At 60.0% G+C, this 16,022-nt stretch overlaps 1 protein-coding gene and 1 long non-coding RNA gene across 8 annotated transcripts; both read left to right on the top strand.

Moving 5' to 3' along the window:
- Positions 1-142: 142 nt before the first annotated feature.
- On the top strand, positions 143-15,818 carry SIRT2 (sirtuin 2). Of its 7 annotated transcripts, none has more exons than XM_075917237.1 (16): positions 143-179; positions 929-975; positions 2,833-2,881; positions 3,802-3,918; positions 5,658-5,699; positions 6,789-6,895; positions 7,190-7,246; positions 7,738-7,806; positions 8,150-8,279; positions 8,873-8,932; positions 10,377-10,432; positions 11,766-11,842; positions 11,928-11,979; positions 12,306-12,373; positions 12,804-12,870; positions 15,236-15,818. In XM_075917237.1, coding segments are annotated over exons 3-16 (1,059 nt in total). In that variant the 5' UTR covers positions 143-179; positions 929-975; positions 2,833-2,880; the 3' UTR covers positions 15,392-15,818. The 7 variants fall into 7 exon arrangements, with proteins under 7 accessions (XP_075773352.1, XP_075773351.1, XP_075773350.1 ...); XM_075917236.1 differs by lacking the exon at positions 143-179 and adding an exon at positions 259-418 and having other exon boundaries at positions 15,239-15,818; XM_075917235.1 differs by lacking the exon at positions 143-179 and adding an exon at positions 259-418.
- On the top strand, positions 8,286-8,718 carry LOC142825307 (uncharacterized). Its single transcript, XR_012899744.1, has 2 exons — positions 8,286-8,447; positions 8,605-8,718. It is a non-coding gene; the product is annotated as an uncharacterized LOC142825307 (long non-coding RNA).
- Positions 15,819-16,022: the final 204 nt, after the last annotated feature.

The following is a 16,022-nucleotide window of genomic DNA, read 5'->3' as shown; positions in this document are numbered from 1 at the left end:
CGCCGGGAGGAGTGGAGGCGCGGGGCAGGCTGGGAGCGGAGGCAGGGGCGCGGGGCAGGCCGGGAGGGGGGGCGGGGCGGGGGCAGGGGCGCGGGGCACGCCGGGAGGAGGGGCGGGGCGGGGCAGGGGCGCGGGGCACGCCGGGAGGAGCGGAGGCGCGGGGCAGGCTGGGAGCGGAGGCAGGGGCGCGGGGCAGGCCGGGAGGGGGGGCGGGGCGGGGGCAGGGGCGCGGGGCACGCCGGGAGGAGGGGCGGGGCGGGGGCGGGGGCGCGGGGCACGCCGGGAGGAGGGGCGGGGCGGGGGCGCGGGGCACGCCGGGAGATGTAGTTCTGCCGAGCGGGCGGCCCGTTTCCCTGCCGCAGTCGGGTCCGGCGGAGCCGAGCGGGGCGGGCGCCGGGGTCCATGGCCGAGCGGGACGGTGACTAGCGGGATAGCCCCGCCCCCGGGACAGCCCCCCATCCCCCAACGCCCCCCCCGCGGGCTCAGCCCCCCCATCCCCCAACGCCCCCCCCCCCGCGGGCTCAGCCCCCCATCCCCCAACGCCCCCCCCGCGGGCTCAGCCCCCCCCATCCCCGAACGCCCCCCATCCCCCAACGCCCCCCCCGCGGGCTCAGCCCCCCCCATCCCCCAACGCCCCCCATCCCCCAACGCCCCCCCCGTGGGCTCAGCCCCCCATCCCCCAACGCCCCCCCCCGCGGGCTCAGCCCCCCCCATTCCCCAACGCCCCCCCCCCGCGGGCTCAGCCCCCCCATCCCCCAACGCCCCCCCCCCGCGGGCTCAGCCCCCCCATCCCCCAACGCCCCCCATCCCCCAACGCCCCCCCCGTGGGCTCAGCCCCCCCCATCCCCCAATGCCCCCCCCCATAGCAGCGCGCCTCCCTCCCCCTTTTCGCCAGCAACTCGGGTCTCTTCTCTCCCTGCTGTCCCAGCTGCGGGGCCCGGCGGGCGCGAGGCGGAGCGGGGCGCGGACTCTCCCGTGAGTAGGGGGCGCAGCTCGGGTTCCCTTTGCAGTGCGGGGGCTCTCTGCTAACCCCTTCCCTTCTTCTCGAGCGGCCACCCACCACAGCCTGCCTGCAAAAGAACCAGGAGTCCTGGCCCCCAGCCCGCTGCTCTAACCTGCTCCACCCCATTCGCCTCCAGGGCCAGGGACAGACCCCGAGAGCCCCCACCCCACTTCCCTCCCAGTGCTGGGGCTAAAACCCAGGAGGCCTGGCTCCTCTACCATCTCCCTGCTGTATCTGGAGACCAGGCCCCTTTCCTGCAGCACAACCCAGGAGTCCTGGTTTGCCTTTGTCCCAGTCCTCAGAGGATCCTGCCACAGACACAGATGCTTCTAACACTAGCCAGTAAAACACAGAAGACGGCTTAACGGGCTGCGTTACCGGTGAACTTAACCTGCTACATTGACGCTGGCTAACTTAACCCGCTGCATTAACGTTGGCTCACGTAACCGGTGAACTTAACCAGCTACATTAACGCTGGCTTATTTAACCGACTGCGTTATCTCTGGCTTACTTAACCTATGAACTTAACCAGCTACATTAACACTGGCTTATTTAACCGACTGCGTTAACGCTGGCTTACTTAACCTGTGAACTTAACTTGCTACATTAACGCTGGCTTATTTAACCGACTGCATAAACGCTGGCTTACGTAACCGGTGAACTTAACCGGCTGCGTTAATGCTGACTTACGTAACCTGTGAACTTAACCGGCTGCGTTAACGCTGGCTTACTTAACCGGCTGCGTTAACGCTGGCTTACTTAACCGGCTGCGTTAACGCTGGCTTACTTAACCTGCTGCGTTAACGCTGGCTTACTTAACCGGCTGCATTAACGCTGGCTTACTTAACCTATGAACTTAACCGGCTGCGTTAACGCTGGCTTACTTAACCTATGAACTTAACCGGCTGCGTTAATGCTGGCTTACTTAACCGGCTACATTAACGTTGGCTTACGTAACCGGTGAACTTAACCAGCTACATTAACGCTGGCTTATTTAACCGACTGCGTTATCTCTGGCTTACTTAACCTATGAACTTAACCAGCTACATTAACACTGGCTTATTTAACCGACTGCGTTAACGCTGGCTTACTTAACCTGTGAACTTAACTTGCTACATTAACGCTGGCTTACTTAACCTATGAACTTAACCGGCTGCGTTAACGCTGGCTTACTTAACTGGCTGCATTAACGCTGGCTTACTTAACCTATGAACTTAACCGGCTGCGTTAACGCTGGCTTACGTAACCGGTGAACTTAACCGGCTGCGTTAATGCTGACTTACGTAACCTGTGAACTTAACCGGCTGCGTTAACGCTGGCTTACTTAACCTATGAACTTAACTGGCTGCGTTAACGCTGGCTTACTTAACTGGCTGCATTAACGCTGGCTTACTTACCCTATGAACTTAACCGGCTGCATTAACGCTGGCTTACTTACCCTATGAACTTAACCGGCTGCGTTAACGCTGGCTTACTTAACCTATGAACTTAACCAGCTGCGTTAATGCTGGCTTACTTAACCTATGAACTTAACCGGCTGCGTTAACACTGGCTTACTTAACCTATGAACTTAACCGGCTGCGTTAACACTGGCTTACTTAACTGGCTACATTAACGCTGGCTTACTTAACCTATGAACTTAACCAGCTGCGTTAATGCTGGCTTACTTAACCTGTGAACTTAACCAGCTGCGTTAACGCTGGCTTACTTAACCTATGAACTTAACCGGCTGCGTTAACACTGGCTTACTTAACTGGCTGCATTAACGCTGGCTTACTTAACCTATGAACTTAACTGTCTGATCTTTGTGTGTTTTTTCTGTTATTCAGGACTCTGATTCTGACTCGGAAAACGGTGGTGCTTCTGGAGAGTCTGAAAGTAGGTAACTTGTGCTGTATTGTAGGGGAAGGGATGGGGAGCATGGGGCGGCCGAGTAGCATGATACACAGGGGAGAGCCTGGGAGAGCCTGCTGGGTCTGTCAATCTATCCCTGTTCCTTCCTCTCAGGGGGGCCTAATGCCTCAGGTGATTAACGTGAATAGGGGTAAATCATCTGTCGTTAAACCAGCTCTTTCTGTCCGGGCTTCGAGGCAAAAATTGGTCTGTGGCTGGAATTGGGATTGAATAATCTTTCTCAATTATCTTCAGGCCCCTGTCGCTGTAGTTTCTGAAAGCCTCTGTTTCTGACATATTTGTTCCCATAACTCCCTGGGAGGCAGGGCAGTGCCACAGAAGGGGAAACTGAGGCCAGTCCGGTGACACCACCTTTGCAAAAGACGTTATTTAAACAGACAGGCACGCTTTTCTGCTGTCTGCACTGCGGGTTCTGCTAAGCACGGCTGTGTCAACTAGCGGGTGTGAACACCCCCAGCCAACTGAAGCGTGTAACATACGCCAGGCCCCAGCGACTCCTCGCACGAGTAGTCAGTTGCAGAGCTGTGCCTTGAACCTAAACAATGGGCCCTTCCGTCCGTGCCGGGTTCTCCTGTCGTTCCCAGTGCACTCACACACCCTCTTTTCCCTTTTAAGTCTTCAAGGCACTTTCTAAATATTAACTAACCTTCAAAACGACCTCCTTCTGTGACATTGGGAAATGGAGTCCTGAGGGGGAAACTGAGGCTCGAGGACGAGAACTGCCGTGCCCAAGGCTGCTCAGCAAATCCGTGGAGCTAGGATTAGAAACCAGGCCTCCTGGCTCTCAGTCCCCTTGCTCTAACTATTAGACCCTACTCCCTTCCCAGAGCTGGGACCAGAGCCCAGGAATACACAGCTAACTTTGCTTGTCCTCTCCCTTTCAGTGGATTTCCTGCGAAATCTCCTGTCCCGGACGCTGGGCCTGGGCAGTGAGAAACCGGAGAAGGTGCTGGATGAGCTGACACTAGATGGTGTGAGCCGCTTCATGCTGAGTGAGAAGTGTAAGCTGGGTCCCCTCTTGGGAGGCAGCTGCTCTGAGACTGAACCAGAGCGACTCTCATCCTGATTTCCCCCCTCACAGTGGGAAGGGAAAGGGGTTGAGGGAGAGGCTGTGGGCTAGCGGGGCTGTCTAGGGGCAGGCCTGGAGCAGACCAAGGGATGTGGCAGGGACTCCATGTTGGTGTAACTTACAAGCAGGGGCACAGGTGTCACTTACACATTCGTACACCCCACCCCTTCTGAGCTGCTGGGAGGGATCCAGTCTCCATGGGCTCCCTCTTGGTGCTGGGGGCAGGTTTGACAGGGGCTTGGGGGTGGCTTTAAACCTCCCTTGTGCTACTTGTATTATGGGCCCTGGTATAAGTTAGAGCGGGGCTACTCAATACGTGGCCTACGGGCGGCGGGCGGCCCATAGCCCATTTGTTTGCAGCCCGCCCCCGAGTGGGATCCTTTGAACATGGCCTCCACTGGGAACACGCTCCACAACGGCGAGTCCATAGAACGCTCGTCTGCTGAGCTGCGTTTTAGTAGTTCAATTCCTGGACTGTCGTTGCTTAGTACAAGTGCTGTCATATGGGTGGAGATCGGGTAAACGTTGCCTTTTATTAATAGCAGCAGAGCTGACTTAGATGGGGGGGGGGTGTTGTGTAGTCTTGCCTTAAGCTTTGTATTCATGCCCCTCAGTGCGAAAGAAGCTATTTGCATGTATATTTGCACGTCTATGCAGCCACTCTTAAGCTGCAGCCCTCCGCATGTGCTGAGTATCATTTTGGCTCCTGGGGCTTCCAAAGTTGAGTGGCCCAGAGTCCGAGCAACCTCAAGGCTGTTCTGGGGAGTATCTGCTTCCCAAGGTGCTTGTGAAGCAGAGAATTGCCATACGTCTGGTCCCCGAGTTACGACCAAAGCTGTCGTAAATGGCGGACCCCGCGCTTACAAACGGGACCCAAGTTACGACCAAAGCTGTTGTAAATGGTGGACCCCGCGCTTACGAACGGGACCCCGCGCTTACGAACGGGACCCAAGTTACGACCAAAGCTGTTGTAAATGGTGGACCCCGCGCTTACGAACGGGACCCCGCGCTTACGAACAGGACCCAAGTTACGACCAAAGCTGTTGTAAATGGTGGACCCCGCGCTTACGAACGGGACCCCGCGCTTACGAACAGGACCCAAGTTACGACCAAAGCTGTTGTAAATGGTGGACCCCGCGCTTACGAACGGGACCCCGCGCTTACGAACGGGACCCCGCGCTTATGAACGGGACCCAAGTTACGACCAAAGCTGTTGTAAATGGCGGACCCCGCGCTTACGAACAGGACCCCGCACTTACGAACGGGATCCATGTTAGGAACAGCGTGGTCGTGTGTAACTCTGTGGGGTCCGAATTACAAACAAACCAAGTTACGACTGATTGTTTGGTCCATCACCGGTTCGTAAGTTGGGGAGAGGCTGTACTGCAGCGCCTGCTGCGGGCTGGGAGTGGGGCCTCGATGCCAGCTTGAGAGGCCCCCTGCTCCGCTCAGGGATATGCTGAGTCCAGAGGGGCCTGCGTGACACTGCAGGTCAGGTTCTAGCCCAGCAGGGGTCAGGAGTGCAGGGACACGTGGCTTTGCTCTTAGAGGGATAAGCTCTGGGCCGTGGGCTGCGGTGATGTCTGCCAAGAACCTGCACCGAGAGCGTGGGGCTGGTTCCCACGTGGCTTTCAGCACTCTGATCCGATGCCTCCCTCTCTGATCTTGCAGGCAGGAACATCGTCTGCATGGTGGGCGCTGGGATTTCAACCTGTGAGTACAGCTGCAGGCGTGGCGGAGCTAGGCCGTCCACGCTACAGAGAGACCAGCCTAGAGCAGTTCCCGGAGGGGCTCTGATAGTGTGTCTATCGCCCCTTCCATCCCAGAGCTGTTTGCGAGCCACGGCTGACCTGCAGCCACCTCTGGGGTGGAAGGTGGCAGCTGTTTGTACAGGCACCACTCACTCCTACACTCGTGAGTCTGGCAGATGCTTGTGTGTGCTGGGGCGGGGGAGAGTCCTTCGTCCAGTCCTGAGACACAGCCGGCTTCAGTATATGCAGGGATCGAGGCTATACTGAGGGGCCTCTGCGTCTGGGGTGGGGCGTGACGGCAGGGAAGAGGAGTCCTGTATTGCATTGGCTGCAGGAGGATGGTAGGGAGCCAGGGAGGAATAATGGTGGCTGTAATTTGACCAGAACACTTGGCCCTGGTGGGCGGAAGGGAGAGGACGGTGCCATGGGACCACGAACCCTAATTTCAGTGCCGCTGGTATCCCAGTGCCGAGCAGTCACTGGGGTTCTACTGCAGGCCCGGGGGTGCGCCTGTTCCTGGTGCGAAGACCCCGCACCCAGGCACATGGGGAAGAGCTTTCTGAAGTGTCTGCGGCCGGTGGGCACCCACCCAGTGCTGATCAGGCGCCTAGCAGACCTGTCCGAACCTGAAGAAGTGGGTGGTGCCCCCGAAAGCTCCTGCTGCCATCAGCATGTTTCCCTAGCCTGAAAGGTGCTGCAGGACTAGTCCTTGTTTCAGCTTTTCCGGGTACAGCCACCCCTCTGAAGCTGTCCTAACCTGGACTGGGCTCACTGTAAATCCTGGGACGGATTCTGTGGGGAGCTGGGGGACTTTGGGCTGATCCAAAGTCCTGGTCAGGAATCTGGAAGGGGATGTCCTTAGCGCATAATAGCTCTGTCTCCTGCTGATTGCAACATCCTTGTGGCACCCCAGAATGGGAGTGACCCTAGAAAACTGCTCCCCTGCTAGGCTGAGGGACAAAGAGGTGACCAGCCCCTTGCTAGAGGCCCCCCCACGCCTCACCGACGCATCCTCGTGAGTTTCCTAACGAGCTTGCCGTGTGTCCCTCAGCCGCGGGGATCCCAGACTTCCGTTCGCCCGGCACCGGGCTCTACGCCAACCTGCAGAGCTACAACCTGCCATACCCGGAAGCCATCTTCGAAATCAGCTACTTCAAGGTAGCACCTGGGGTTCCTCCTGCCATAGTTATCGGTCGCTTCCAAAATGTCCCCCCTCCCCCACACGTCCTAAAGAATCCCTAAAGCGGGTGCTGAGTTCAAATACTGGAGCACAGGGAAAATGGGGGTGGCCGAAAAACTCCCCCTCCTTGCCTGAGGGCCTCATCCTGAGAAGCATCTGCCAGCCCCCCAAACTGCAGGGGCTGCTCTGAGAGGAATAGTTTTGGGGGGACCCAGGATCTGTAAGGCAAACCTAACCCCTCCCCTAACGTTGGTCTATTTCCCTTCGCACAGCAACACCCGGAGCCGTTCTTTGCCCTCGCCAGGGAGCTGTACCCAGGGCAGTTCAAGGTGAATCCGGTCGGCTGTCGCTCCGGGAGCCAGGGCTCCGGGGTTTATTCCTGGCAGCTAGTGCGGGGGCGTGGGAGCCAGGACAGCGGCGTGTCTGGAAGCAGAAGGGGCAGTACCCTGGCTCCGACGCAAAGGCCCCACTATCTTGGTATCCACACGCCCCCAGACACTTGCATCCTGTTGCAGATCAGACCGGTGGGTAGCTGGCCTGGGGGCTGCTCCCCTCTCCCCGCAAACACAAGCACACGCCTCGTTCAGGTCACAGCGCTCTCCCTCTGGAGCACGGAGCCTCGTCTGGCAGCCCCCCATGCTGGGTCAGACCTGGAGTCCTCTCCCCCTTTCCCCGCTGGGTCACGCCAACAGCCTCCTGGGCAGCCCTAAGCCTCCCCCACCCCCACTCAACCTGGGGACCAGCTGGTGTAAACACAAGGCAGGGCCGGTGGCTGTTGGCCTGCCCGGGATCCTCAGCGTTGTGCCCTGCTCCGTTCTAGCCCACCGTGTGCCACTACTTCATCCGGCTGCTGAAGGAGAAGGGCTTGCTGCTGCGCTGTTACACACAGGTGGGAGACCCGGGGGGCTACTGCATGTAACAAGCTGGGACTCTCAGCCCCTGGGTGGGGGCACCACCCCTGCTCATTCCAGCAACAGACCCCTCCCATCCCTTCCCCTGCTCCTGGAGCCTTCCTGCCCCTCTCCAGCTGAGCTACTTACTGACTTCCTGCTCTCCAGCTAATGGGTCCCGCCCCCTTTCAAGGGCCAGGCATGCTGTGATTTGGGGGGGCGGGCATTCGGGAGCCTCAGCTCAGCCTGGGGGCAGTGACATTGGCTGGCTGGCTTCACTTCCCGGGCATGGGTCCCAGCGCGCCAACGGGCAGGCGGGATGGGGGCGTGTCTGCCTTTCAGAACATTGACACGCTGGAGCGGGTGGCCGGATTGGACCAGGACGATTTGGTGGAGGCTCACGGCACCTTCTTCACCTCTCACTGCCTCGGCCCCTCCTGCAAGAAGCAGTACAGCCTGGACTGGATGAAAGGTGCCTCTGCCCCCCGCTCTCCTTAGTGACCTCCATCAGCGACCGGCCCACCTAGAGGGGCGTGAAATCCGTCAGGCCGCTAATCCCCGTCTGTTCTGGGAGCTGCCACCCCCCGGCAGGGGAAGAGGCGTGGGCTCCCCCAGCCCCAGGGGAGAGGCTCGTCCGGAGGTACGAGCTCCTGGGGGCAGCCAACCCCAGACTCTGCGGGGCTGACGATGCCTGCAGGCGGGGACGCGGGGGTGTTTGAGGTTAGTGATCTCTGGGGCTGCTTAGCAGACTCGAGGGTCAGGCTGTCGTTTGCTTTCCCTTGGGTCTCTGCCGGAAGTCGAGGCCTGAGCCAGCCCAGAGGCCCGTTCAGTTCGTCTTCCGTCTCTGAGGGCGGCCCGGTGCTGCAGAGGAAGCTGTGATCTGCCCTCAGGCTGGGTGGTTCCCTGCCCCGTGAAGCCTTAGGAATCTGCTGGGCGCTTTCAGATCTCTCCCCGAGCTTGTGGGCCCCTCTCCAGCGCATGTGGGTCCCGCCCGAGCGGTCTGCTCCCGCCCCTCCCAGGCCGAGCTGAAAATCCCGCCTCTGACTCCCGTGTTCCTTCTTTCAGAAAAGATTTTCTCGTCTCTGACGCCCAAGTGCGACAAATGTCAGAGTCTGGTGAAGCCGGGTGAGCATCTGGCCGCTGGCGATTCCTTCCTGGGGGTGGGGTGAGACTCACCTGGTCTGCACTCAGCATTTACATCGGTATAGACACGTCTCTTGGGCACGAAAAGCCCACGCTCCTGCAGAATCCACCCGCCCTCCCCTCAGCGCCCGGTTGTCAGGAGAGTTCTCCTGTCGGATTGCTGTGCAGGGGAGAACCCCTCCCATTGGTGCAGGTCATGCCTACACGGAAGCTGCTGTAACGTTTTAAGTGTCAGCCCGCGGTGTCCAACCGGTTCTGAAGCTGTAGCCACTAGAGTGTTCCTGCTGTAGCGAACTAGCCACGCTCAACCAGGCAAATCGCCATGTGTAGCTAGGGGCTAGTGTGTTGGACACCACGGGTGTAGATGTACCCTAAGAACAGGAGTCTGGATCTCTCTGTGTCCCGCTGGCTGTGTCAAGACTGCAGACTTCTTTTGGAAGAGAGCATCTACACAGCAAAAGCACAACAAAAAGGCGATGTGCTTTTTCCAAAGATAGTGTCCACATTCATTGGATGCTATCTCGCATTTAAGTGCTGATCGCTGTGGACGGAGTGGCCACCAGGGCACCTGTGCTTTTTCCTGGAGGCCTCCTCTTTCAAACGAAAACCCTCTTCCCCATCCATACGAGCTCTTTTGGCTTCCTCGTAGAATGAGGTTTACCCTGCGCTCTTTGACTGTCTGCCAAAAGAACACCATTTCACTGTTGACATAAGTGTCTTGTTTCCGGAAAAACTCTGCAGTGTAGACATAGCCTCTGCATGTACGTCTCTGCTCCAGCAGCGCGTTCTGAAGGAGCAGCTTAGAAGGTACTGGCGCTAGCAGAGCTCGTCTCTTCTCCCTTCGGCTCTGGGGAGCTCTGCGCAAATGCAAATGAAGTCTGGCAGCTCCCCTGCAAAGCCACAAGGAGTGTGCTCGCTGTGTCCCTGAAAATGCAGCTGTCTCTAGAGCAGAGCACTGCAGGTGTGCAGCTGTGGCTTAGGACAGGCAGGGAAGACGCCCGTGTCCAGTTGAAATGATGGAGGTGTGGGGGAAGGACAGGAGGTTGATGTGAGCGAGATTCGCCCAAGTATTGTACGTGTCTGGGGCTTTTCATTCCAAAAGCGATTTACAGACACAGCACAGAGCATGGCTGAAATGCAGCCACCTTGGGAGCGAGGGCAGCAGCTGTTGCAAACTGACCACCGCACGGTGCAGGGAAGGGCTCTGGGCCAATCGCCTGCTTCGGGGATACGTTCCCAATGGACAGCGTTTCATTATTTGTCTTGGGGTCACTGGGGGGGGCTCCTTTGGGCAAGGTGCCAGACGTTTCTGGTGCTGTTCGATGTATTGCGGGAGCACCTTACGGCCCTAGGCTGTGTCCTTGCCCCAAGAGCCGTGTTCACACTGAGCAGGCGGGCTGAGTGTGCTGGCGTCTCTTCTCCCTAGATATCGTCTTCTTCGGGGAGAGCCTGCCCCCCCGCTTCTTCGCACTCATGCAGTCGGTAAGTGCCCCGGCTGGACGCGCCCCTGCTTGCCTCCCGGCCTCGGGTGCACGATGGGGATGGGCAGGCTGCCCTGAAGCAGTGAGGGGACTCTCCCATGCATGCGAGAGGCCGTGTTAAATGGGCCTCTGGCTCGGAGTTCGGACAGCAGCGGGGCAGGGACCCTGGGTTGGGATGTTGAGCCGAGTGGGGGCTGGGATGGGGAAGGAGTTGCAGTGACCCCTTGGTTTGATTTGGGAGGAGGTTCTGTAGGGCCAGGTGGGCCCATTGGCCTGATCAGGATATATAGGGCTGGGAATATGGGACTGGATGGAATTGCCCAGGGGGTGGAATATATGGGGGTGGGTGGGTCCATTGGTCTGATGGGGGGGAAATGCAAGGCTGGATGGGAACATGGGTCCATAGCTGGGCTGGTCCATTGGTCTGACGGGGGGACGGGTGGGTCCACTGGTTTGATGAGGGGCATACAGGGACGGGTGGGCCCATTGGTCTGATGGGGGGGAAATGCAAGGCTGGATGGGAACATGGGTCCATAGCTGGGCTGGTCCATTGGTCTGACGGGGGGACGGGTGGGTCCACTGGTTTGATGAGGGGCATACAGGGACGGGTGGGCCCATTGGTCTGATGGGGGGGAAATGCAAGGCTGGATGGGAACATGGGTCCATAGCTGGGCTGGTCCATTGGTCTGACGGGGGGACGGGTGGGTCCACTGGTTTGATGAGGGGCATACAGGGACGGGTGGGCCCATGGGTCTGATGGCAGGGGTTGGATTTCCAGTCCCGTGGTGGCAGCCGGCAGCACAGGGTGAATGCTGCGTACAGATGTGGTCTTATCTCGGAAGAGATCTACTGCCATTAGAAAAGGTTCAGAGAAGGGCAACTGAAATGCTGAGGGGTTTGGAGCAGGTCCCACATGAGGAGAGGCTAAAGAGACTGGGACTTTTCAGCTTAGAAAAGAGGAGACTGAGGGGGGATATGAGAGAGGTCTATAAAATCATGAGTGGTGTGGAGAAAGTGAACAAGGAAAAGTTATTTACTTGTTCCCATAACATGAAACTAAGGGGCAGCAGGTTTAAAACAAATAAAAGGATGTTCTTCATACAGCGCAGAGTCAATCTGTGGAACTCCTTGCCGGAGGAGGCTGTGAAGGCTAGGACTATGACAGGGTTTAAAAGAGAACTAGATGAATCCATGGAGGTTACGTCCATGAATGGCTATTGTTAGCCAGGCTGGGTAAGGAATGGCGTCCCTAGCTCTGTTTGCCAGAGGGTGGAGATGGATGGCAGGAGAGAGATCGCTTATGTTAACCGCCTGCCCCCCCTCGCTCTCCACAGGATTTCCAGAAGGTGGATTTGCTTATCATCCTGGGCACGTCGCTGCAGGTGCAGCCCTTCGCCTCCCTCGTCAGCAGGTGGGTGGGCTTTCAGGGCGGCCTGCGAGGCCCCTGGCTGTGGGTCGCCTCCCTTCCATAACCCCCCTCTCCTTGTCTGATGCAGGGTGCCCACAAACACCCCCAGGCTCCTGATTAACAAGGAGAAGACAGGGCAGGTAAGCCCGCGCCTGGGAGCCGTGGGTGTGGGTTGCTTGTGCGGGTACCGACTGCCAGGCTCCCGTGCCAGCCAGGACAGCGCCACCCTGCCCACCTTCCGTGTGGCTGCCTCCTGCAAGGGGAAGGGGGTGAAACCTGCACTGGGAGGGAGGGAGGGACGGGGTTGTGATTTGCCCCTGCCCAGTGATCTCCCAAAATCTTGGGCATCTGCCTGTGGAGCCCCGGGAGAGGAGTGGGCAGGGAACAGGATGCAAGGGTTATATAATCCACCAGGGGCCACCGAGAAACGCCCCCCTGTCCTCACCGTGGTCTGTCTGGTCTGCAGAGCGATCCCTTCATGTCGCTGATGGGTCTCGGCAGCGGCATGGACTTCGACTCAGAAAAGGCCTACAGGCAAGTTGCCAAGGGGCCAGGGCGAGTCATACAGCCCACAGGAGAGTGGGGGCTAGTGGTCAGAGCAGGGGGCTGGGAATCGGGACTCCATCTCAGGGCCATGTGTGCAGAGGGGGAGGGGTGCTGTTTAGCGGTTAGAACTGGGCATGGCTGAAACTGTATTACTTACCTTCCTGCCCTGGCTTTGATGCTGAATAAGTCATCGGAGCGCTCTGTGCCTCAGTTTCCCCTCTAGCAAAGAGGATGAGCGATCCTTTGCAGAGGGTAGATCCGTGAATGCCAGCTGTACCCTTTAGCATCCGCCAGCTCAGGATGTGAGGGACAGGCAATGAGTGGTCGGGAGGCCTGAGGGAAGACTGTCCCCTGTCCCAAAGCTATTTAACACCGGCTTGTTGGCTTCTTCCCCTGCGGGTCCTCCTTCCTCGCCCAGGGACGTGGCCTGGCTGGGGGACTGTGATGGAGGCTGCACCGCACTGGCAGAGCTGCTGGGATGGAAGGTAGTGACTCCTCTCCTGCGCGACCCTGCCGCCCTGAGTCCATCCCAAGTCCCGGGTGCCCCAGCCAAAGTGGAGCTCTGGGGGCCCCACACAGCCGCCTGCGCTGTCTGTCCTGGCCCTTGTCCTGGGTCTGTGGAGAGGTGCCACGGTGCGCCCCAGAGGATGCTGCCCCGGGGAGGCTGCATCTCCTAGTGGGAGTTTAGGGTTCTGATACGAACAGCCAGCGCGCCCCACCCCGGAACTGGCTCCATCCCCACGTTGGGAGAGATCCCTGAGTCACGGCTGTCAGGTCGCGCCCAGGCTCAGCCCTTCCGTCCCAGGCAGGACCCCTCTCCAACACGGCAGCTCCTTCTCGGGGAGCCCGCTCCGGTCCAGCGACCCTCTCTTGGGGGGCCCCTCTCACCTGGGGGGTCCGCCCCTCTGCCTCCGGGACGGCGCCTCTCAGGGCCTCCAGCCTGTCTCCGCCGTGAGCCCCTCGGGGGGTCCCCTCCCAGGGGGAATAGCACCCCCCTGCTCCCCAGCGACTCCCAGACAGCCCCAAACAGGAGGGTTATGGAGCTTTGAACAGCAACGGATCCCTCAGGCCAGTCGCCTGGACCCCTCAGTCCACACGTCAGCCTCCCCTGCGGCCAGCTGAGTCCTGCCTGCCCTGCCCTCAGTCCTGAACAGCCCCTGGCTCCCAGCAGAGCCTCCAGTACCCCAGCAACAGCCCCTCCCCCGCCAGTGTCTCTCCCCAGGTAACAGGGTCACCTGGCCCCTCTTCTCCCCTCCCCTTCCCCATCCAGCTGGGTCCCCCTCTGCAGCCCGTTGTCTATTGTCTGGCCGGAGCTGGCCCTGTCCTCTGAGCAGGGCCGGGGGCACCAGGGCACCAGATGCCGGCTCCAGTTCTGGGCTGTTCTCTGCAACAACAAACTCCCCCCTTGTCACATTAACCAGTAACTTCTGGGCACTGAGCCCCCCGCATGTAACCCCCTTTGAACCCCAAACTCCCCAGTTCCTCACAGCCTGTCCAAAGCCCTGCCCCAGAGGTGGCTGCATGTCAGGGCAGGGTGAAGGCTCCCTGTGCAGGGGGCTGCATGTCAGGGCAGGGTGAAGGCTCCCTGTGCAGGGGGCTGCATGTCAGGGCAGGGTGAAGGCTCCCTGTGCAGGGGGCTGCATGTCAGGACAGGGTGAAGGCTCCCTGTGCAGGGGGCTGCATGTCAGGGCTGGGTGAAGGCTCCCTGTGCAGGGGCTGCATGTCAGGGCTGGGTGAAGGCTCCCTGTGCAGGGGGCTGCATGTCAGGGCAGGGTGAAGGCTCCCTGTGCAGGGGGCTGCATGTCAGGGCAGGGTGAAGGCTCCCTGTGCAGGGGGCTGCATGTCAGGGCTGGGTGAAGGCTCCCTGTGCAGGGGCTGCATGTCAGGGCTGGGTGAAGGCTCCCTGTGCAGGGGGCTGCATGTCAGGGCTGGGTGAAGGCTCCCTGTGCAGGGGGCTGCATGTCAGGGCAGGGTGAAGGCTCCCTGTGCAGGGGGCTGCATGTCAGGGCTGGGTGAAGGCTCCCTGTGCAGGGGGCTGCATGTCAGGGCTGGGTAAAGGCTCCCTGTGCAGGGGGCTGCATGTCAGGGCTGGGTAAAGGCTCCCTGTGCAGGGGGCTGCATGTCAGGGCTGGGTGAAGGCTCCCTGTGCAGGGGGCTGCATGTCAGGGCTGGGTGAAGGCTCCCTGTGCAGGGGGCTGCATGTCAGGGCAGGGTGAAGGCTCCCTGTGCAGGGGGCTGCATGTCAGGGCTGGGTGAAGGCTCCCTGTGCAGGGGGCTGCATGTCAGGGCAGGGTGAAGGCTCCCTGTGCAGGGGGCTGCATGTCAGGGCTGGGTGAAGGCTCCCTGTGCAGGGGCTGCATGTCAGGGCTGGGTAAAGGCTCCCTGTGCAGGGGGCTGCATGTCAGGGCTGGGTGAAGGCTCCCTGTGCAGGGGGCTGCATGTCAGGGCTGGGTAAAGGCTCCCTGTGCAGGGGGCTGCATGTCAGGGCTGGGTGAAGGCTCCCTGTGCAGGGGGCTGCCCTGCCCCAGAGGTGGCTGCATGTCAGGGCTGGGTGAAGGCTCCCTGTGCAGGGGGCTGCATGTCAGGGCTGGGTGAAGGCTCCCTGTGCAGGGGGCTGCCCTGCCCCAGAGGTGGCTGCGCCTTGGGGCTGGCTATAGGCAGTGGGGCAAAGATGCTGGAGGATGAAAGTGCCCGTCCCCAAGGTAGTAGGGTGCAAACGGTGCCACTGGAGATCTTTGCTTTAGCCCCTTTCTTATCCACAGAGGCGGCTTTCCCCCTCCAGGGCAGCTCGCCGGCTTCTCCCTGCTCTGCCCCGGCTCTCTGGCCTCACTGCCCTCTGTCCTTGCGCAGAAGGAGCTGGAGGAGCTGGTGAGAAAGGAGCATGCTGCCATTGATGCTGGATCAGGGCAGGCCAGCGAGGCTGGAGCGAGCCCCTCCCCTCCCCCAGTGAAGCCGGCGGGGCCCTTGCCCGAGAAGGAGGGCGGCGCTGGAAGCAAAGCAGAATGATGGAGCTGGGTGCGGCTGGAGCGGATTTCGATTTGCCGCTGCCTGGACGCGGGCGAGAGCCATCTCTGATGAAACGGGGCTGGGGGCTCGGCCCCCCCAAGGCTGCAGCTCAGGGAGGAAGGCGAGAGGCGGGGAGGGGCTGCGATTCGGGGGCCTGGCTGCGCCCTCGCCTGCCCCGTGAGCTGTGGGTTCTTGGGATGCTTTGCACTAGCCCTGTGGTTTGTTATTTCCCCACAAGGAAGTGCCGGAAGGGAGAATTGCGTTTCCTCCCTGGTGCGTTCCCCCTGCCGGGTTCAGTTTCACCCGAGTCTCGTTGGGGCCCCCCAGCCAGCGTCCCTCGATGGGCCGCCAGCGGGGTCCCGCCTGGGTAGTTGGTGCGGTGTGTGAAGTGTCTCTTGGCTATTAAACTGTAGCGTCTTGGAAGCAGGTTTGTGTTGGCCTGTGGGTCTCTCTCCCCCTGGAACGAAGGCCCCTTCATTACGGGGAATCTAATTTTGTCCCAAGGAGTAAATGGCCCTGGTGCTGCAGAGAGATTCTGTCTAAACCCAAAGCCCCCTGCCTGGCTTCAGAGAAGCCCTGTATGACCAGCTGCCCCACCCCAGAAGTGGCTGCATTTCAGGGATCCCTGTAT

The sequence above is a fragment of the Pelodiscus sinensis genome, unplaced genomic scaffold (assembly GCF_049634645.1).
Source record: "Pelodiscus sinensis isolate JC-2024 unplaced genomic scaffold, ASM4963464v1 ctg62, whole genome shotgun sequence".
NCBI lineage: Eukaryota > Metazoa > Chordata > Testudines > Trionychidae > Pelodiscus > Pelodiscus sinensis.
Note: the sequence above shows the minus strand (reverse complement) of the source record. Positions and strands in the feature narration are given on the sequence as shown.